General features: G+C 40.4%; 1 protein-coding gene across 1 annotated transcript in view; it reads right to left on the minus strand.

The window, feature by feature from the left end:
• The window catches only part of DOCK3 (dedicator of cytokinesis 3), a 558,375-nt gene extending 537,832 nt beyond the window's left edge, over nt 1-20,543 (minus strand). The window contains 1 exon segment of the mRNA XM_088022140.1: nt 20,156-20,543. Within this exon segment, the coding sequence (XP_087878266.1) occupies nt 20,156-20,543 (388 nt within the window).
• Between the last annotated feature and the right edge of the window lie 2,814 nt (nt 20,544-23,357).

Raw genomic sequence — 23,357 nt, forward strand, 5'->3', positions numbered from 1 at the left:
GGGCCAGATGGCTTCCCAGGGGAATTCTACCAAACATTTCAAGAAGAATTAATACCTATTCTTCTGAAACTGTTCCAAAAAATAGAAATGGAAGGAAAACTTCCAAACTCGTTTTATGAGGCCACCATTACCTTGATCCCTAAACCAGACAAAGACCCCATTAAAAAGGAGAATGACAGACCAATATCCTTGATGAACATGGATGCAAAAATTCTCACTAAAATACTAGCCAATAGGATCCAACAGTACATTAAAAGAATTATTCACCACGACCAACTGGGATGTATCCCTGGGCTGCAAGGTTGGTTCAACATCCGCAAATCAATCAACGTGATACAATACATTAACAAAAGAAAGAACAAGAATCATATGATCCTCTCAACAGATGCAGGAAAAAAGCATTTGACAAAGTACAGCATCCTTTCTTGATCAAAACTCTTCAGAATATAGGCATAGAGGGTATATACCTCAATATCATAAAAGCCATCTATGAAAAACCCACAGTGATTATCATTCTCAGTGGGGAAAAACTGAGAGCTTTTCCCCTCAGGTCAGGAACACAGCAGAGGGATGTCCACTATCACCACTGCTATTCAACATAGTATTAGAAGTCCTAGCCTCAGCAGACAACAAAAAGAAATAAAAGGCATCCACATTGGTGAAGAAGAAGTCAAACTCTCACTCTTTGCAGACGATATGACACTTTATATGGAAAACCCAAAAGACTCCACCCCAAAACTGCCAGAACTCATACAGGAATTCAGTAAAGTGGCAGGATATAAAATCAATGCACAGAAATCAGTGGCATTCCTATACACCACCACTGAGCCAGAAGAAAGAGAAATTAAGGAGTCGATCACATTTACAACGACACCCAAAACCATAAGATACCTAGGAGTAAATCTAACCAAAGAGGCAAAGAATTTGTACTCAGAAAACTACAGAATACTCATGAAAGATATTAAGACACAAAGAAATGTAAAAATGTTCCATGTACATGGATTGGAAGAACAAATATTGTGAAAATGTCTATGCTACCTACAGCAATCTACACATTTACTGCAACCACTATAAAAATACCATCAACATTTTTTCAAATTAATGGAACAAATAATTCTAAAATTTGTATGGAACCAGAAAAGACCCCGAATAGCCACAGGAATGTTGAAAAAGAAAAACAAAAATGGTGGCATCACAATTCCAGACTTCAAGCTCTTTTACAAAGCTGTAAGCATAAAGAGAGTATGGTACTGGCACAAAAACAGACACATCAATCAATGGAACGGAATAGAGAGCCCAGAAATGGACACTAAACTCTATGGTCAACTAATCTTCAACAAAGCAGGAAAGAATGTCCAATGGAGAAAAGACAGTCTCTTCAACACATGGTGTTGAGAAAATTGGACAGCCACATGCAGAAGAATGAAATTGGACCATTTCCTTACACCACACACAAAAATAGACTCAAAACGGATGAAAGACCTAAATGTGAGACAGGAACCCATCAAAATCCTAGAGGAGAACATAGGCAGCAACCTCTTCGACCTCAGCCGCAGCAACTTCCTCCTAGACACATCGCCAAAGGCAAGGGAAGCAAGGGCAAAAATGAACTATTGGGACTTCATCAAGATAAAAAGCTTTTGCACAGCAAAGGAAACAGTCCACAAAACCAAAAGACAACTGACAGAATGGGAGAAGACATTGGCAAATGACATATGAGATAAAGGGCTAGTATCTAAAATCTATAAAGAACTTATCAAACTCAACACCCAAAAAACAAATGATCCAATCAAGAAATGGGCAGAAGACAGGAATAGACATTTCTGCAAAGACGACATCCAAATGGCCAAAAGACACATGAAAAAGTGCTCAAGATCACTCGGCATCAGGGAAATACAAATCAAAACCTCACTGAGATACCACCTCACACCAGTCAAAATGGTTAAAATTAACAAGTCAGGAAACGACAGATGTTGGCAAGGATGCGGAGAAAGGGGAACCCTCCTACACTGTTGGTGGGAATGCAAGCTGGTGTAGCCACTCTGTAAAAAAGTATGGAGGTTCCCCAAAAAGTTGAAAATAGAGCTACCTTACAACCCAGCAATTACACTACTGGGTATTTACCCCAAAAATACAAATGCAGTGATCCAAAGGGGTACATGCACCCCGATGTTTATAGCAGCAATGTCCACAACAGCCAAACTATGAAAAGAACCTAGATGTCCATCAACAGATGAATGGGTAAAGAAGATCTGGTATGTATCTACAATGGAATATTATGCAGCCATCAAAAAAAAAAAAAAACGAAATCTTGCCATTTGCAATGATGTGGATGGAACTAGAGGGTATTATGCTAAGCGAAATAAGTCCAATGCCTGGGTCTGAATCTTAGCTCTATCACTTATTGGTTGTATAACTTTAGGCAAGGTGCTTAACCTTCCTGTGTCCCAGTTTCCTCATCTTTAAAAACAGGGATAATAATAATATGTACTTCATGGAATTACAGTGAAGATTAAAGAGTTAATGCATGTAAAGTACTTACAATAGTACCTACTACAAAGGAAATACTACATAAGTGTTTGAAATTATTATTCCACTATTTACTTTGTACAATCCCACGACCCCAAAATCACCACTTGAGCCGAAACCAAGAGTCTGACACTTAACCAACTGCACCACCCAGGCCCCCAAGAACCACTCATGTGTTGATTCAAGAAGATCAGACTGACTTTAAATAACTTATCTTCAAATTCAACTTTCAAATCATTTTCATTTGATTAAAAGGGCCTGAAGGTAACCATAATATCACTATCTCTAGGTTGTAAGATCTGGGCTAAATAAGTGTGTTTTACCCATCCTTCTATTTTTACTTTTCCAACAATAACTGCATGTTAACTTGTGTAATTTCAAATTATTGTTTAAAAAATAAAATAAATTATTTAAAAATATATTATTCTTTAAAATTATATAAGTAAGTTTTTAGTATCTTTACCGTATTAACTAATATGGTAAGAAAGAATCAGGATTGAGGAAGGGCACAGAACTACCAGCAAAATGAGACATGAATTCTGAGAGGAAGGAATCGATCAATCAAATGCCCAGATGCAGGTGATACATACTTTCACAGATTAAAACAACATGCAAGGCAGGGCCCCTAACAAGTAGTAGCACGAACTAAGTGAAATGGAAATTAATTTTCAGCTAAAGAAAAAAAATAACAAATAAGAAAAATGCACAGCTAGCATCATACTCAGTGATGAAATACTGAAAGCTCTTCCCCTCAGATAAGGAACAGGACAAAAATTCCTGCTTTCACCTATTCCACACAGGGCTAGAAGTTCCAGCCAGAGCAATTAGGCAAAAAAACAAACAAACAAAAAGCATCCAAATTGGAAAAGAAGAAGTAAAATTGTCTCTCTTTGCAAATGATAAGCTCTTATATGTAGACAACCTTATAGAATCTAGACGCCGCCCGCCCCCCACCCCCGCCACCAAAATCAGAGTTAACAGATGAACTAAGAAGTTGCAGTATATAAAATTAACATGCAAAAATCAGTTGCATTATTATACACTAACAATGAACAATACAAAAACAAAATTAAGAAAAAATTCCATTTACAAAAGCATCACTGAAAATAAAATAAGTATAAATTTAATCAAAAAGGTGAAAGGGTTGTACACTGAAAATTACAAGACACTGTTGAAGTTAAAGAGAGTCAAAATAAACATAAAGTTATCATCCACAGATATTGACTGGAAGACTTAATATTGTTAAGATGACAATACTACCCAAAGCAATCTACAAATTCAATGCAATCCCTATCAAAATCCCAATAATATTTTTTGCAGAAATAGAAAAATTCATCCTAGAAGTTCACACAGAATCTCAAGGAATTCCAAATAGCCAAAACAATCTTGAGAAAAAACAAAGTTGGAGAACTCACTTCCTGATTTCAAAACCTACGACAAACATAATAAAATTTAAAAAAAAGAGAGAAAAAAAAACAAAGCTACAATAATCAAGACAGTGTGGTAGTGGCATAAAGACACATATACACCAATGGACTAGAGAGCCCAGAAATAAACACATATACAGTCAAATGATTTTCAAACAAAGATGCTAAGATCTTTTGATGGGAAAGGACTCTTCGACAAACAGTGCTGGGAAAACTGGATATCCACATACCAAAAAATGAAGTTGGACCCCTACATTACAACCTATATAAAAATTAACTCAAAATGGATCAAAGATCTACATGTAAAAGCTAAAACTATTATATAACTCTTAGAAGAAAACATGGGGAAAGACTCATGATGGATTTGGCCATGTTTTTGTTTGTTTTTTTTTTTTTTTGATATGACACCAAAAGCACAGACAGCAAAAGAAAACAGATAAATTAACTCTGTCAAAATTAGAAACTTTTGTGTATCAAAGGACACTATAAAAGAGTGAAAAGGTAAACCATGAAATGGGAGAAAACATTTGCAAACCATGTATCTGATAAAGGATTAACACCCAGAAAATATAAAGAACTACAACAACAACAAGAGATCTATTTTAAAATGGGCAAAGTAATAAAAAAGAATGAAATCTTCCCATTTGCAATGACATGGACAGAGCTAGAGAGTACCATGGTTAAGTGAAATAAGTCAGTCAAAGAAAGACAAATACCATATGATTTCACTCATATGTGGGATTTAAGAAACAAAACAGATGAACATGGCGGGGTGGGGGGGTGGAAGAGAGCAAACCAGGAAACAGACTCTTAACTATACAGACCAAACTGAGGGTTACTGGAGGGAGGGTGGACAGAGGAATGGGTTAAATAGGTAATGGGTATTAAGAAGAGCACTTGTTGTGATGAGCACTGGGTGTTGTATGTAAGTGACAAATCATTAAATTCTATGCCTGGTACTAATATTATACTGTATGTTACCTAACTGGAATTTAAATAAAAACTTGAAAAAGAAAAAAAATGGACGAAGTACTTGAATAGACATTTGTCCAAAGAAAACATACAAGGGCACTTTTATTTTTCTCAAAGGTCAGGCTGGCTGAGAAATGAAGGCCATCAGCATCCTCCACACTCTGTTCCCCCCACCCCAATATACACCACCATAGAGAGTACGGAACAGCCTCGTCGCAACAGCAGCAGGGAGGTGAGTGAAGGAGAGGGAGGGGGGTTTGGGCTCCATCCCTGGGGGAGAGACTGCAGGTGACTCCGAGCTGCCTGTTTGTACATGCTGCCACATGCTTAGCCAGCCCCGGGGGCGGGGGGGGGCTGCTTCTGGATGCTGAGCCGCTGGGCCCGACTCTTCCCAGCCACAGTCCTGGGGAGGAGTGACCTTTCCAACTTTCTTCAAAAAAATTAAATAGTTCTCTGTCTTGAACGGTTTTAAGAAATTATTACATAAAAATAAAAACACCAGAATGCTAGAGTGTACATAATAATACAATAATCACATAAAAAGCCAATAATCACATAAAAAGATGTTCAACATCATTAATTATTAGGGAAATGCAAATCAAAACCACAACGATATCTCACTCCACACCCATCTGGATAGCTATTATAAAGACATGTTTTTAAAAAACAGAAAGTAACATACTGGCAAGGAGTTAGAGAAATTGGAATCCTTGCACATTGCTGGTGGGAATGTAAAATAATGAAGGCACTATGAAAAACAGTATAGTGGGGGAGCCTGGGTGACTCAGTCAGTTGGGCGTCCAACTCTTCATTTCGGCTCAGGTCATGGTATCAGGGTCCGGGGATCGAACCCTGCATTGGGCTCCGTGCTCACAGAGATGTCTGCTTGAGGTTCTCTCTCTCTCTCTTCCTCTGCCCCTCCTGGCCCCCACCCCCAGCACTCACTCTCACTCTCTCTCTCTGGAATAAAACTTTAAAAAAAAAAAAAGTATAGGGGCAACTGGGTGGCTCAGTCAGTTAAGCATCTGTCTTTGGCTCAGGTCATGATCTCAGGGTCCTGGGATTGAGTCCCGCATCGGGCTCCCTGCTCAGTGGGGAGCCTGCTTCTCCCTCCGCCATTCCCCCTGCTTGTGCTCCCTCTCTCTCTCTTTTTCTCTGTCAAATAAAATCTTAAAAAAAACTATAGTGGTTCCTTAAAAAACTAAACAGAATTACCATATGATAAATAATTCTACTTCTAGCTATATATCCAAAGGATGTGGAAACAGGGAGTCAGATATTCACATGCCAAATGTTCACTGCAGCATTATTCGTAATAGCCAAAAGATAGAAACAACCCAAGTGTCCAAAAACAATGAATAAGCAAAATGTAATATATACATACAATGGAATATTTCTCCAAAGAAGATCTACAGATGGTCAATGAGCACGTGAAAAGATGTTTGACATCACTAATCATTAAGGAAATGCAAATCAAAACCACAATGAGATACCACTTCATATCCACTTAAGATGGCTATTATCAAAAAAGGAAAATAAGAAATGTTCGTGAAGATGTGGAACCCTCACACACTGCCGCTAGTAATGTAAAACGAATGGTACAGCCAGTAGGGAAAATGATTTGGCAATTTCTCAAAAAGCTAAACATAGAATTACTATTCGATCCAGCAATTCCAATCCTAGGTATATACCCAAGAGAAGTGAAAATAAGGACTAAAACTGATACTTGCACACCAGTGTGCATATAGCAGCTTTACTAACAAGAGTCAAAAGGTGGAAACAACCCAGTGTACACCGTAAGAGGAACAGATAAGCAAATGTCATATATACATACAATGGAATATTATTCAGTCATAAAAAGAAATGAAAGTCTGATACATGCTACATCATGGATGAACCTTGAAAACATTATGCTGTAAGTAACATAAGCCAGAAACAAAAGGCCAAATACTGTATGATTACATTTACCTAAGTTTCTAGAATAGTCATATTTATGGAAACAAAAAGTACAATAGAGGTTTCCAGGAGCTGCAGGGAGAGGTATAGAGTTTGTTTGGAATGATCAAAAATTTCTGGAAGTAAATAGTAGTGATGATTATACAACAATTTAAATGTACATTTTTAAATGTACTGTCACTGAGTTGTACAATTAAAATGAGTAAATTATGTATTTTTCCACAATAAAAATAGTTCTTAAATACTGAAGTAAAGAAGTGACCAATTAAAACAGATCACTACTAACACAGAAACCTGCTACAGCATCTGAGAAAGCAAATCAATAAAAACAATGAGTGCTTTGTGGGACAAACACAGTATCATTACTTAATAGTCATATACCACAGTCTCGTTAGAACTTAAATATTTCAATATGTTTAAATGTATCAGGGGTGCCTAGGTGGCTCAGTCAGTTAAGTGTCCAAATCTTGGTTTCAGCTGAGAATCGTGAGCTCAGGATCATGAGATCAAGCCCTGGGTCAGGCTCTGTGCTCAGTGAGGAGTCTCTCCCTCTGTCCCACACCTCTGTGTGCTCTCGCTCTCTAAAATAAATAAATTACATAAACCTTTAAAAAAATAAAAATAAAGGGTATCAAAAGATTTTCTTCTCAAAGGTTCTTTCCCTTTCCCATACCGAAAAGTAAAACAAAACCCCCACCTTCCTAGCTCTCCTCATAACAAAAAGGTTGCAGCAGTACCAGATCATGTCCTATCTACATGTACCCATCCACAAGGGAAAGTGCCCTCTGCACAGACTAAATTTGCATCAGGTTCTATCACTCAGAGCACTGCCTCTGTTCCAAAGACAGGCCTTCATACAGAACCCAGCCTTGACCATGAGTCAGAAAGTTCTTTTAAAAGAACTGAATCTATCAAAAAGGCACTGAATCTCACTCCAAAGGAGAGGAAAGGACACACTTTAGTTCTTCACATGGTTGATTACTCAATTTCCCTTGAATAAATTCAATTCAGGTCTAGCTTGCAAGTGTATGGCTGGAGAGAGAAGCAAAACAGCAATGAGTGGCTAACAAACAGGAGAAAGAAAAGGATGATACTCAAAGTAGGTACCAAGAAAAGAAATGTACAGAGATAGAAATAACAGAAATAAAAAAAAGAATTTTTCAGGTCATCAATAGTGAGTCAGAGTCCCACATATTCCACCCCAAATTCTCTAACAGCATCACAGCTGGATGAGAAAAAGAGAAAACAAGAGAATCACTAAATAGAATTAGGGATTTCAACAAGGAAGCAAACAAGTATCACTGTATTAACATTATAATCACCTGTTTCTATTAATAATATCCAATAGTCAGAAAGTTCAGTTAAACAATTGATGCCCAAGAAATCGAACTGGCAGTAGGAAACACTTTATTTTTGTAATGCTTAAGGATTTATCCCTCTCAAGCATATATCAATTTTGAATTTTTGAAAAATGCAAATCTGTGAAGGAAATAATGTCCTAAGCTGACAAGGGTGCAGAGAAATAATAACCTTCACTGTCCTGGCAATAGTTAATTTCAAACAACCAATTGTTTAGAAGCAGTAGGTAAACTATAGTATGTCCATATTATGGAACAGCAGTCATCAAAACAATGAACAATCCAGCCCAGTGATGGGTATTAAGGAGGGCACGTATTGCATGGAGCACTGGGTGTTATACGAAAACAATGAATCATGGATCACTACATCAAAAATTAATGATGTACTGTATGGTGACTAACATAACAAAATTAAACTTTAAAAAAGGTTCATAGCATAATAGATTTTAAAAATAAAAGATTATAAAATAATACATACAGTATGGCCTTAAATTTATTTTAAATGCCTACTTAATATTATTTTTTTTAAGTACACTCCATGCCCAGCACGGAGCCCAATGCAGGATGCAAACTCACAACCCTGAGATCAAGACCTGAGCTGGTATCAAGAGTCAGATGCTGTGGGCGATGTCAAAGAAGTTACTGCCTATGTTCTCCTCTAGGATTTTGATGGATTCTTGTCTCACATTGAGGTCTTTCATCCATTTTGAGTTTATCTTTGGGTATGGTGTTAGAGAATGGTCGAGTTTCATTCTTCTGCATGTGGATGTCCAATTTTCCCAGCACCATTTATTGAAGAGACTGTCTTTTTTCCATTGCATGTTTTTTCCTGCTTTGTCAAAGATTATTTGACCATAGAGTTGAGGATCCATATCTGGGTTCTCTATTTTGTTCCACTGGTCTATATGTCTGTTTTTGTGCCAGTACCCTGCTGTCCTCATGAAAAGAAGGGCCATATGCACCCCAATGTTCATAGCAGCTATTTCTGCAATAGCCAAACTGTGGAAAGAGCCGAGATGCCCTTCAACAGATGAATGGATAAAGAAGATGTGATCCATATATACAATGAAATATTACTCGGCCATCAGAAAGGATGAATACTCAACTTTTACATCAACATGGATGGGCCTGGAGGAGATTATGCTAAGTGAAATAAGTCAAGCAGAGAAAGTCAATTATCATATGGTTTCACTTATTTGTGGAATAGTATGGAGGACATTAGGAGAAGGAAGGGAAAAATGAAGGGAGGGATATCGGAGGGACAGATGAACCATGAGAGACTATGGACTCTGAGAAACAAACAGGGTTTTAGAGGGGAGGGGGGTGGGGGGAAGGGTTAGCCTGGTGATGGGTATTAAGGAGGGCATGTATTGCATGGAGCACTGGGTGTTATACGAAAACAATGGATCGTGGATCACTACATCAAAAACTAATGACGTATTTTATGGTGACTAACATAATAAAATTTAAAAAAAAAGAGTCAGATGCTTAATCGACTGAGCCACCCAGACACCCCTAAATGCCTATTTGAATGTGTACAAAGAAAAAAAAACAGAAAGATATACTAATAGGTTGAGAGGAGGCATATATGGGTTACAAAAGTAAGATATCACCCTTATGTTCTTTTTTGTATATTTTTCTATATTTACTGACATTTCTCTAATGAATATATATCTTATGTAATCAAAAGGAAAATGTTACACAGAAAAAGAGAAAGCTTGAATGTATTCCACATACTGAATTCACAATACAGGAAAGAATACATTATACTTTAGAAAAAATTCCAACAACAACAAAAAAAACAAAATCTTTTCTTGGTGCTTTTAAAGGTTTAACCTTGAGTTCTCTGGAAAAGTCATTCATCCAAAACATAGCTTCCCCAAAGGTGTCAAACGAAAGAAGAATTGTTGGGGTAATTTCAAACTACATCCCAATTACCTGCTACAAGATTTCTGAATCATTGTTGTGATAACTGTGAAACTCAAGGTGAAATGGATTCACACTGGAATTCTAAAGCTGCCACCCAAAGTCAGTTATTTGAACTCAGGGTAAACCTTCCTAACAGGCTCAAGAAATAGGCTGGGGGCGGGGAGGGGGGGGAGATGTGTATTCACGAAAGCACAAATTTCTAACAACTAAATATTATTAGATTTACAGCCTGACGTTTAAAATACTACCAGGATTGGGCACCTGGGTGGCTCAGTTGGTTAAGCGACTGCCTTCGGCTCAGGTTATGATCCTGGAGTCCCTGGACCGAGTACCGCATCGGGCTCCCTGCTCGGCAGGGAGTCTGCTTCTCTCTCTGACCCTCCCCACTCTCATGTGCTCTCTCTCTCATTCTCTCTCTCTCAAATAAATAAAATCTTTAAAAATAAATAAATAAAGGGGCGCCCGGGTGGCTCAGTCGTTGGGTGTCTGCCTTCGGCTCAGGTCATGATCCCAGGGTCCTGGGATCGAGCCCCACATCGGGTTCCCTCTCAGCGGGAGGCCTGCTTCTCCCCCTCCCGCTCCCCCTGCTTGTGTTCCCTCTCTCACTGTGTCTCTGTCAAATAAATAAAAAATCTTTATTTAAATAAATTAATCAATTAATTAAATAAAATAAAATACTACCAGGATTAACAAAGCAAAATAAAACTCTTCACTAGACTGGACTCCTAATTAAGCATTTATTGATCACTCACTATGTGCTAGGTCCCGGGGTTACAAACATGAAGATAAAATTCCTTGTCCTGGAGAAACTCAATTCCCTGAGGCAAAGAGATAAAATTAAGCACCTAAAGGGATAAGTGCCATACCAGAGGTTGGTACCAACTGCTGCAGGAGCAAGCAGCAGCACTTATTTATATCCAGCAGAGCTGGAGAAAGCATCAAAGAGATGAAATTCAAGCTTTGTAAGTTGGCATTCCCCCGGCAGGAAAGGTAATCATTGCATTCATCATATTATAAGAACCTAAGTGAAGTGACAAAGGTAGGGAAGTTCTAAGCCTGTCTGGAAAAGGTGAGTTGAGTTGTCCAGCCTTATCTAGAGTAGGAAATGTGAAGACAATGTCAAAAACAAAACTCAAGGAAAGTTTAGTACCACCCTTTCTCCTGTACGTGAAATGTACGTGAAATTTCATACAAAAGATGAAAATGGACTTAACATCTTTCTAATGCTAAAATTTCCTTGTCCCCCACACTTAAACGTTCAGCCACACAGACCTCTTAGCAACATCTTTCTTCCTTGGCTATAAAGACCACCCTAACCCCAAACGCCATCAGGTTCACAAAGGTGGCAACAGCTGTCAATTTCATAAAATGTTCAGTAGTCAACCAGATAATTTGTCTTCAAAACACAACATAGCAAAATCTATTTGTATGTAAACTAGATACTTCCCACTAGATGATAAAATTTTTTCTGATTCTGTTCAACACTTTTATCAGCCACTTGGAAAAAGAAGACAAGTTTATCAATTGTGTAGATAAAGATTCAAAGAAAAGATAGTACGTGGGATCAAAAACTCAAGTTTCAAAAAGATTTGACAGGTTCTACTGCTGAGCCAAATACATCAAGCCCCCTACCAACTTAGAACCAACAGGGGCAAATCAAATATGCTCCCCCCTGATGAAATGTAGTGGAAATAAATATAAAATCTTTTTTAAATGAAACTAATATTTTAAATTTATGTTTATTATCAATCATAGAAGTTCAGGATTGAAAAGCTCTAGCTTGACTTCAGTTCACGTAAAATAAAACCTAGAGTTTAATTACTATAACTTCAATATGAATAACTAGTGTGAAATGGTAGCCAAGTCGCCAAAGATCAGGCTTTGTGCCACATTAATTTAAAACATCCAATTCAATGCTACAAATATATATAAAACCTTCTACATGCCTGGCACTGAGTTATGTCTGCCAAAAATATAAATATAAATATGGCATAATCCCTACTTTTAAGAGTTTATAGCCTAAAGCAGTGTTTTTTCATCCAATGGGTCACAAAATCCACTGAGTGAGTTTACACCAATATTTCTTAATGAAGTAGAAATGAATAGAAAATATCTGAGTACACTGTACAAAGTACACAGTCCTATATCATCAAACTTTTAACTTTTTCATATACATGTACATACATCTGTGTATGTGTAGATACACACGCAAAAGAGATAGCAATTTTAAATGTATTTCTTATTGTAGAGCACATTCAAAAGTTGGAAAGACATTAGTCTAGTGGAAGAGGACATAATAAATATACCACTGCAAGGTACAAAGTTTCATGAATTTAAAAGAATAAAATCTGGTTGAAGAAAGAGAGGGTCAAGGGTCTAGAAAAAGATTTACAAAGATATATGAAAGGAGCCTCACTAGGCAGGAAAAAATCTGAGACATGGAGAAGAAAAAGGACCCTATGTAAAAGGAATAACATGAACAAGACATGATGCAGTAAATAACAAGAAGTGTTTAATGGGTGACAAATAGTTCTGGCACATGGCAGCACTGGTATAATTAATTCGAGACTGAAAGACTTTGGGAAAGTTCAGTTTGGCTAAAGTGTAAAGTACAAGTAGGTCTGCAAATGAGGCTGAAAAAAGCAAATTTGAGCCATAATATGTAAGTGCTGGGCACATAGTAAACACTTAATGAATGTTAACTATTCCAACTAGACTTAACTTAGTTTTAGAGTCTTAAACCATGTATCTTTAAGATCCTTTACAGTTCTAAAGTGCTATGAATTACTGAAGGGCTATGATGCAAATTATTTAAATGTAGGCACAGAACATGGACTTATAAGAAATTACAGGGAGTCTATTAAATAAGGAAGAATGTTCAAATCATAACTGTTTAAACAAGGCACTGAAGGCACTGTCACTAGATATATCTGAATAAAGGCCAAATGCACATCTGTCTGAGGTATGATACTAAGTCTATAATATAAAATTCTGCATTCATCATACACTAATTATTCCATCAATTTTGGTTCTCACTCACCAATGAGTAAGAGCTCATGAAGGAGTTTTTAAGAGAGAAGGGGAAACAGATGGAAGCAGGAGGTTGGGATTTTATTCCATTGCAGAAAAGTAGGAAAACAGGAAGCTTTGAAAGACATTTCCCAACATGGTAATTATCTCTACTAGAGTATCCTAATGTGTGATATAGCAAATCAACTGCAAGTACCTGGACCACAGCTAACATCATTTGGCAGTGTGTTTATGAAAAATGTTTTAAGTTCCTAGAGGCTTTATGTGAAAAAAATCTTGCTTTTCCATACAAAATCTGTCAAGAGGGGTTATGCAAGAATCGAGAACATAATCATAAACAGGTTTGTTCATTAGAGTAAAAGCATAACATTGGAATTAAAACCCTAATATGGCATATGCAGTAATGCTTACACATTGGGAATAATTTCAGATCATTCTTTTTTTTAAAAAAAGATTTTATTTATTTATTTGAAAGAGAGAGAATGAGAGCCAGACAGCACGAGAGGGAAGAGGGTCAGAGGGAGAAGCAGACTACCCGCTGAGCAGGGAGCCGAACGTGGGACTCGATCCCGGGACTCCAGGATCATGACCTGGGCCAAAGGCAGTTGCTTAACAAACTGAGCCACCCAGGCGCCCAATTTCAGATCATTCTTATCATCAAGAATAAAAAAACAATTTCAAAAAAAAGATTTAAAATACAAACTACTAAAAAATTAAAATTTAGCACCAATGTAAAAATATGATATAAAGTACTTTCAACCTCAATGACTATTATTTTGAGACTGTTATGCTTTCAAATGTGTCTAAAAATGTTAGACAGAAAAAGGTGTCATGTTTATAATTTAGTTTAATGTTTCTAAAGCACAATCTCTTGTAACACTGCATGGTAAAATGAACTGTAACATTTGAACAGACTACTTCTGTAGTTGCATAATGACTTTTCTATTAAAAATGTTGGTAATTTCCTGTTGGTTATTTCCTGTTTGCTTTACAGAATGACAGATCAAAACAAAGACCTCTTGGTTTGAGAAGGCACTCAATAAATATTTGTTAAATTCAACTCTTTCCTCTCAACTAACAGTGTCTAAAGAAAAGGCAATACAACCAAAAGACTCTACAGGGCTGTTTAAAAACCTGCCTTCTGTTGTGATGAGCACTGGGTGTTATACGCAACTGATGAATCATTGAACACTACATCAAAACCTAATGATGTGCTATATGTTGGCTAACTGAACATAAAAAAAAAAAAACCCTGCCTTCTGACTCATCATGCCCTGAATGTGTACTCATTACCAATGTACCTCATTACAATTAGAAGCAGAACAATAAATACCATGTAGTCTTATATAAATGTTTAATAGAGAAATAAAATTCCTTAAGTATAACTATCCAATTTAAATTGAAAAGTCTGTAGAGAGGGCGCCTGGGTGGCTCAGATGGTTAAGCGTCTGCCTCTGGCCCAGGTCATGATCCCAGGGGCCTGGGATCAAGCCCCACATCAGGCTCCTGGCTCAGTGGGGAGCCTGCTTCTCCCTCTCCCTCTGCTTCTCTCCCTGCCCATGCTCTCTCTATCTCTGTGTCTCAAATGAATAAATAAAATCTTAAAAAAAAAAAAAAGAAAAGTCTGTAGAGAATGTCTTAAAAGACATACACTACTGACAAATTCCTTTCAGAAGCAACATGATATAATAAAAGAAGCTGTGGCTTAGAATCCCAAAATCCTAGGTTCAAATCTCAACTCAGCACTAACTGGCTTAAGTTCCTTCTATCAGTCACCTAACTTCTCTCAACTAAAGTTTCTTTCTCATCAGTTTTAAAATGAGGGGAGAGGTAATATTATGGTGTAAGGTTCAAGTAGAATCATGATTTGGAAGTTCCCTGTGAACACTAAAACCCAATCATTAAACATCAAGCACATCCTCACTTTTCAGGACAAAATAAAGTCTTTGGTATATGACATCTTCTCTACCCTAGTGGATGTCTTTACCTCTGAGAGGTATGGGGCCCTTTTGGAGGCTTCAAAGACTGGGATTCCCTCGTGGAACAAGTAACTAACACTGCCTTCACACTATTTCAGTGAGTTGTAGCCTATTCACCAACAGGTTTACTGAAATTTTGTGATCACTGGTTCTTTCCAACTGGGTTTCATCAACCTATTCCCTCCCCACCTTCAGCTGCCTCTGCACCACAGAATCTCTACAAGGTAAATTTCTTTTAAGGACTCAGGGCTTTTTTTTTTTTTTTAATGCTTTTTATTTCCTACCTGGGGAAAATCAAGCAAAAGAAATTCTGGTAAAAGTAAGGCAGAAAATATGAATTACTCTTTAAATTAGATAAAAATAAATATAACATAAATCTTTTAATTAAACAAATAAATAAACAAAACATTACAAAACTAAAATATAAGGTATTCTGGTTAGTAATAAGGAAAAATTGTCATGGTTTACTAAGTGTATATTAGAAAATCAGCAACAAATGCCCTGAGTTATTTTAAAAAAAATTTTAGGGGCGCCTGGGTGGCTCAGTTGGTTAAGCGTCTGCCTTCAGCTCAGGTCATGATCCCAGGGTGCTGGGATCAAGTCCCACATCAGGCTCCCTGCTCCGCAGGAAACCTGCTTCTCCCTCTTCCACTCCCCCTGCTTGTGTTCCCTCTTCTCCTGTGTCTCTGTCAAATAAATAAATCTTTAAAAAATAATAATAATAGGGCGCCTGGGTGGCTCAGTTGGTTGAGCAACTGCCTTCGGCTCAGGTCATGATCCTGGAGTCCCGGGATAGAGTCCCACATCGGGCTCCCTGCTTGGCAGGGAGTCTGCTTCTCCCTCTGACCCTCTTCCCTCTCGTGCTCTCTATCTCTCATTCTCTCTCTCTCAAATAAATAAATAAAATCTTTAAAAATAATAATAATAAATAAAATTTAAATTTAAAAAATGTTTACCTTATGACAGCAGAATAAATAAGATGATGACCTGAGGCAAGCTTCCACTTCTAAAATGCCAAACTAGTATATATGTACTCAAACTTTTGCTGCTATTCTATTTTAGAAATTAATTATAAACATTCTTGTTTTATTTGTTATTGGTGTTTGCTGCTGCTGCTGCTACTGCTTCTGCGGTTAAAGGATGAGAAAAGTATTTTCTTGTCTTTGGTTTCCATATTTGGTAGTTTGGGCACCATCAATATGGGAAAAGACTGTTTCACAAAAATAGTTGGATTGTTCTCACATAATGCACCTTGGAAAGGTAAAATAAAGAATGGAAAGATGCAGGGCTTTGCAAGCATTCATGGCAACAGAAGGAGAGCAGAGAACCTCAGAGGGAAAGAGACATAAGGAATCAGAACTTGAGCTAACAAGTTCAGTTCAAAAAAAAAAAAAAGTCCCTTTAATACTAGAGAAGAACAGCAAGAGAGTCAACTATATCACAAAATATTGCCCATTGCCAGGAAGAAAATTAAGGGGAATATTCAATTGTTGAAGGGCAAAAAAGCACTAACAACTTCTAAGATCCAGTTTCTTCATCAGTATGATGACGATTATATTAGAACTGCTCTAGGAATCTACATGGTGCAACCTAAGTGAGAATCCCTAGCAGCACACTGACTGGCCCATGACTAAACCTCAGAAAAGGACAGTTTCCTCCACTTCACCTAAAGTCAACCACAGATTACAATGAAAATGGAAGCTCAAAGCGAAATAAGTCAATCAGAGAAAGACAAGTATCATATGATCTCACTTATATGAGGAATTTGAGAAACAAGACAGGATCATAGGGGAAGGGAGGAAAAAATGAAACAAGACGAAACCAGAGAGGGAGACAAACCATAAGAGACTCTGAATCTCAGGAAACAAAACTGAGGGTTGCTGGAGTGGAGGGGGGTGGAAGGGATGGGGTGGCTGGGTGATGGACATTGGGGAGGGTATATGCTATGGTGAGTGCTGTGAATTGTGTAAGACTGATGACTCACAGACCTGTACCCCTGAAAAAAATAACACATTATATGTTAATTAAAAAATAATAAAAATAGGGTGCCTGGGTGGCTCAGTTAAGCGTCTGCCTTCAGCTCAGATCATGATCTCAGGGTCCTGGGATCGAGTCCCACACTGGGCTCCCTGCTCAGCAGGGAGTCTGTTTCTCCCTCTCCCTCTACCCCTCACCTGGCTCATGCTCTCTTGCTCTCTCGCTTGCTCTCTCTCTCTCTCTCAAATAAACAAATAAAATCTTTAAAAACTAACAACAAAATAAATAAAAAGGAAAACAAAAGCTCAGATATCACCTAGTTCGAAGTGGATAAATCAAATAATTTGAAAACACTGTACAGAATTCCTATATTTAAAAAAAATTAAAAGCTAGTAAGATATTTCTACAGGATCTCAAACACCTTACCAATGTCAAATACAGATGAACAGCTGAGGTAGGAAAAAAAAAACTCCTTTGCACAGCTGCAACAGAGGACTCCTTCCCTCACTAACATCCAAGCAGTTTCTCCAAATTGGTAGGAAGTAGGTACAAGTTTTCCCTCCCTGCTATAAGGATTATGGATTAGCAAGCAGAGAGAGAAACCTGTGTTCCAAGTTGGTCATAAAAATCAAAGATGAAACTCAAAATATTTTCTCATAGGAATAATGATAATAGATTTTCAAGCTAGCAATTAAATAATGCAGCTAGCATACTATTTTTTATTCACTGTTTTTCTTATTATAAGTACAATATTTAAGCTACTTATAGGCTGAACTGGATTTTATTAAACAAAAGGCCTAGGGGTGTAGCCCTAACATGTTTATGGAAAGAGATGTACCCTGAGTTCTGAACAATCTTTCAGATCATAACTGAGGAAGGGACAGAAGAGAGCTGTAAGAGAAACAGGAAAAGAGATGCCTTGTTTGGCAGAAAAGGCATCTAAATTACACTAAATCACAGCTGTTAATATCAGAATAACTGTCTCTCTCATTTACCAAGCACTCAGGTCCTGCCCTGTGCCCAATGCAGTGCCCCTCCCGGGAAATAACCATTTTTCTAAAGCTAAACTCACAGTCCTAAGAATGCAAGAACTTCATTCCATCTTCCTGATTAAATCACACACCAAATCCTAGTGCTTTGAGATTCACATATGCCTATCTTGATTACCTTGCATTGCCTCCTTCTAAGAACTAACACATCAGAGGAAATACCTAATGTTACTATTACTTTAAGTACTGGAGGGAAAAGAAGAAATTAACATTTTTTAAGCACTTGGTAGGCTCTCCTTTGATTTTCACAACCCTGTAGGTAAATATTACCCCCAATTTACACATTAAGAAAATGATGTTAAATAACTTGCCCACAACACCAGAAAAGAGAAGCCAGGACTCAGAATTCAGCTAATTCCCTACTCAAGGGCTCTTCCCCAGAAGGAATTATCACTTAGGTGCCACTGAACAGTTGACCACTTTCACATCAATTATCTGTTATTCTACTTCAGCAGCCCTGAAAGCAAGGTATGGAAAAGATAAACCATCAACTCTTCATATCATGAAATCTATTTAGTATTTAGAGAACGTTCCAAGAAAAAGGGTAAAATGTCTCCAGAGGTGAATCCTAGCTCTTTGCATCATTTCCTAACTCCTTCTCAACAGAGACTCAAGTACTAGGGATCCTTTTTTCACTTCCATCCTAGTATGGAATCGTGCCATTATAGCACAGCTAATAAAAAAAAATAATAATAAATAAAAAATAAATAAAATAAAAAAACTCCAGAAAGTTACCTTTCAAAACAGGATTTTCTACCAGCACAGAAGATCTCTCTGCAGGTCCTTAAATTTAAATAAATTCAATTTTCACATGATAACTTGCCTGATGGTATTCCTAAATGTTTGTTACTACTGCCAGTTTAAAAAGTTATTTCGTAGTAAATTGTGAGCTAAATCTTGATTGAACTGCAGTTAAAAAAGGAAAATAAAAGTCTATGTTTAGACAGTTTCCCCATCTATAGTTTTCCATTACAAGCTTGGGAGGGAGAGGAACCCATACACTCAACATTTTAAATCTGTTTTTAACCCAACAAGATGAGAGATGACTTACAATAATGCAATGTAGCTGAACTCTTTTATCACGTTATTGCCACAAAACACTAACATTATAAAAGGAAAACTAACATTCAATCCCTTAAATTATCGAATATTCTTTTTACAGAAGTTTAATGTTACAAGAATTATTTAGCTTCAGGAGCTTAACACTTATAACGGATAAAAAGAGGATTCTAAGAGAAATGACGGTCTCATGAAAACAGGTTTGGTTGGTGTTTTGTTTTGTTTTTTTTTAACAAAACTGTTACCATAATACATACTAAACTTAACACTGAGACATGTTCAAAAACACTTCCCATTGTAAGGTAATTATTTCTAATACTGAAGGCAAAACAGATTAAAACAGATCAAACATTTGCAGTCAAATGTCTGCAAAATTTTGAACTGGAGAAAAATGATGTCAACGTTTTTTTGTCCTTTTATTTGAAAGGTTCCAGACCAAAAATAAATAGTCATCGGGCTCCTCAACTCAGGTGCGGAAACTCATTAAAATTGAGATTTGGGAGCGGAGAAAACAAGACTCTCATGATTTGGCTTCTTGGGTAAAACTGCCCCGTGCCCCACGCCAGAAACCTCGCGCAGCCACAGGGGCCCAGCCCACCCTACCCGCCCCTCCCGCGGGCCGTACCTGCCGAGGCCGCGCCACCAGCGCCCCCTGCTGCCCTCCCCACGCCCCAAGACCCGCTCCCACCCCCACGCCCGCGCCCCGCCCGCGCCGCCCCCGCCCCGCGCTCGCCCCGAGCTCGCCCCGCGCTCGCCCCGCGCCGAGGCCGCGCAGCCTGCGGGCAGGGGCGGAGGCGCGCGGGAACGAATCGAGGCGGGGCCGCCACGGGGCCGAGAGCACGGGCGCGTCCCCGGCACCCCCGCTGCGGCCAGGCCGGAGCCTCACCTACCTACGCCGTATTTCTCCTCCTCCGTGGGGGTCCACATGGCCGGGCCGGGCGCGGCCCCGCGGGCCCGGCGGCCGGGCGACAGCGCGGCGGGGACGGCCGCGGGCCCGGCTGTGGCGCACCGCAAGCCGAAGCGGGGGCGGTCAGGCGGCGCGGGGCAGTGGGCGGCGCATCCCTCACAGGCCGTCCGGGATGCCGCTGCCGCCGCCACGTCCGGACTGCGAAGCTCCGCGGGCGGCCCAGCAGTCCCGGGCGGCGCAGCCAAGGGCTCTCCACCTGTCCGTCGCCGCTGCTCCCGCGCCGCCGCTCAGTCCCTCACAGCTCCGCCGCTCGGCTCCCGGCGCCGCCGCGGTTCGGCTCGCCTCAGCGGGCTCGCAGGACGGCCGCGCATGCGCCACTCCCCGGCGCGCGGGGGCTCGCGCTGCCCGGGCTCGCGCCGCCCGAGCCCGCGCGCGAGCCCACGCGCCGCCGCCGCGCGCCAGCGGAGGGAAATCCGCGAGAGGTGATTGGACGGCCCCGCGGGGGCCAGGCCTGGCTCCTCCGCGGACCCCCGCCCTTGGCGGCCGCAAGCGCTGGAAGAGGCGGGCTGGGCAGGTGGGAAGCCCCAGGCCGCTAGAGGCTTGCGCGTCCGGTGCCTCCTGCCAGGCACACCGAGATTGCCGCGGGGCCCCTGTCGGAGAGCGGAGGGCCGAAAAGAGAGGGAAGGCTACTGTCTTCGGACCCATCCCAGTGTCACCCACAGCGTGGTCTCACGGCCGTTCGCCGGAAAGGTCCCTGGAACCACCCTGCTTATCGCCAGACCCGAAAGGTGGAGTCGCCGCGGAAGAACAAGGTGGAGCATACTCAGGCCCCTCGCTCTTCATCTCTGGGATGCCTTCTAGGCCGAAATCCTGCCGCCTTCTTGGTTCTAGTGTCGCTGAGTTGGCCTATGCGGTAAATGTTTGGGGTCTGAATCCTGCCCTGGGCACCGCCTCTGCTGCCCCTAAGTCTCTGCCTTACAGGCTCAGGCTATTCAGAGTTTCTGGCTCGGTCCCAAAACTTTTCCCCTTTCCTCCCCCACAAAGTCTGTTCCCTCTTACTTCTGCAAATATCACCTTGTGACTCTAGGTCAACCATTCGCCAAAGACCGGGATAATCCTGGCAACTGCAGGACTTCTCCTTTCCACCTACATCTGGACCACATTGTGTTCCCAGCACTAATCCCAGCAGATCCATCCATCTCTGTTACCAGCACTTGCAAGCCAAAACCCTGGTGTCATCATCCCTCAATATCACTCTTGAACACCCCTGCTCTTAAAGCCCAGATCAGTGCCTAACTTCCAGGAAAGCTTCCCTGATCCTACAGCTAGCAGACTGGATCCTTCCCTCTTTTGACTAGTATTCCAGTTGTGTGTATTTGTGCCTTATTTCTCCCATAAGACTGTCAGCTCCCAAAAGAAAAGCTCCAGGCTAAAGTTATCTTTCTGGTCCCTCAGCACCTTGCCTAACACCTGACACACACCTATAGAGTAGGAAGCAAGACTAATACAAGAATATCTTGGTAATAAACAGATCCTGTTGCTTCTTTTTTCATAATGCCCTTTATGATTATTTCCTCCTCCCAGGCCTAACTAGGCTCACCTGGATTGTTGCCGCAGACTTCCAACTCCTGACCTACAGACTCCCAGCAACGAAGGCCGCCCACTCCTGTCCTGGGAAAATATTCTGTAAATAATCGAGTTTCTCAACAGTTAGATACACTGAGGGGTTGGAGGAGTCCAAGAACATAATAAAAGAGGTATCCTTATTTATGTAGCTAACTGTTCCAGGAGGACCCCTGCCCAGTACCACTGTGGAATGTCATGATAGAATGAAGCCACATTCCCACATAGCTTTCTCCAGGGAGCTATCTAGCAAGTAAGTGGGCCAAGTTAAGTTATACAGACCTTCTAAACAACCTTAAAGCTCTTATTTCATCTCTTAGTTCCTCCCCATTGGCTGATCTACATGATCACTGGCTCAGAGCCTAAGGACTGGTTTTCCCAAAGTTTACTCTCTTGTTCCCAGTCTGAATTCATCTTAGGTGACAGCTTCCCCGGATGAAGACAGTCCCAATCAACAACTACACACCGCAGCTCAGAGACGGGAATGCATTAATCCGAACTGAAAAAGAGAAAAGAAAAGGGGCCAAGGTGAGAAGAAGGACATCTGATAAGTCCCAGACTCTACAGTCTTTCTCTTTGTACTAAATTTAGATTGTTTTCTTGAAGCAAAGAGCATAGAGCACATCATGGAGAACCGGCCTTCAGCAGGGATATCCACCTGCTTTCCTATAGCCACAGCATCTACTCTGAGTCCTTCCTCATGCTCTCAGACCACTCTCACCCCACACATACACACCCCTCCCAGCATGTGAGCCAACCTTCAGCTTGCCTCTGAAAGTCAGGCCCCTCAGTGCCCTGCCCTCCCCTTTTCTCCATCCACTTCCTTATATTTTCACCACCACCCACCTTCACCATCTGCTCCTTCTCAGGATCCCCAGGAACTCACTACACCATTGTTGCTACCTGCACTCCATTTTCACCCAGTTCTGCTCCACAGGCTCCTTATGTGGTCCCAGGAACATCTGCCCTGTCGGTACCCTCATCCGCCGTCCTCTCTCTCTCTCTGTCTTTGAAAGAGAATCATCCACTCCAGATTATTTCAAAGCAATTTCATTTGACTCTCAGAAGTTCTGGTTTCTGACCCTGTCACCTCCCAGAAACTGTTCTCCCAGAAGTCCCCAGGGCCATCCCAACTCCAGATACGAGCAGCTGCCCTTCCCTGACTGTGGCTGGGCCTTTGCATACAGTATCCCTGAACCCATGTACTCCCCTCTCGAAACTCATGGACCTTCCTCACCCTCCAAGGGCCGCTCTCCCCAGGAAAGCTTCCCCAACTGCCCTTTGCTGAAGGGGATTTTGCTCTCCCATGAGGACCTTTCCTGTAGCACCGGCTCATCCCACCTTCCTCCAAGAGATCAAATGTGTCTGCCTTGCACGTTGACAAACATCTGTTTCCTTCTTCAGTGGCAAAGATTGCTTTTCGTTTATTTTTACCCCACACAGAGACTAACATAATGCCTACCACCTAACAGGAAGTCAACATATACTCTTGGGTGAATGAACTACCTGTATGTTTCCTGAGACCATAATGCAATACATTATAAAGAGAACTGAGAAATTTA

The sequence above is a fragment of the Eumetopias jubatus genome, unplaced genomic scaffold, assembly GCF_037043125.1.
Source record: "Eumetopias jubatus isolate StellerSeaLion01/CBP00866 unplaced genomic scaffold, mEumJub1_p1.0 scaffold_1, whole genome shotgun sequence".
Lineage (NCBI taxonomy): Eukaryota > Metazoa > Chordata > Mammalia > Carnivora > Otariidae > Eumetopias > Eumetopias jubatus.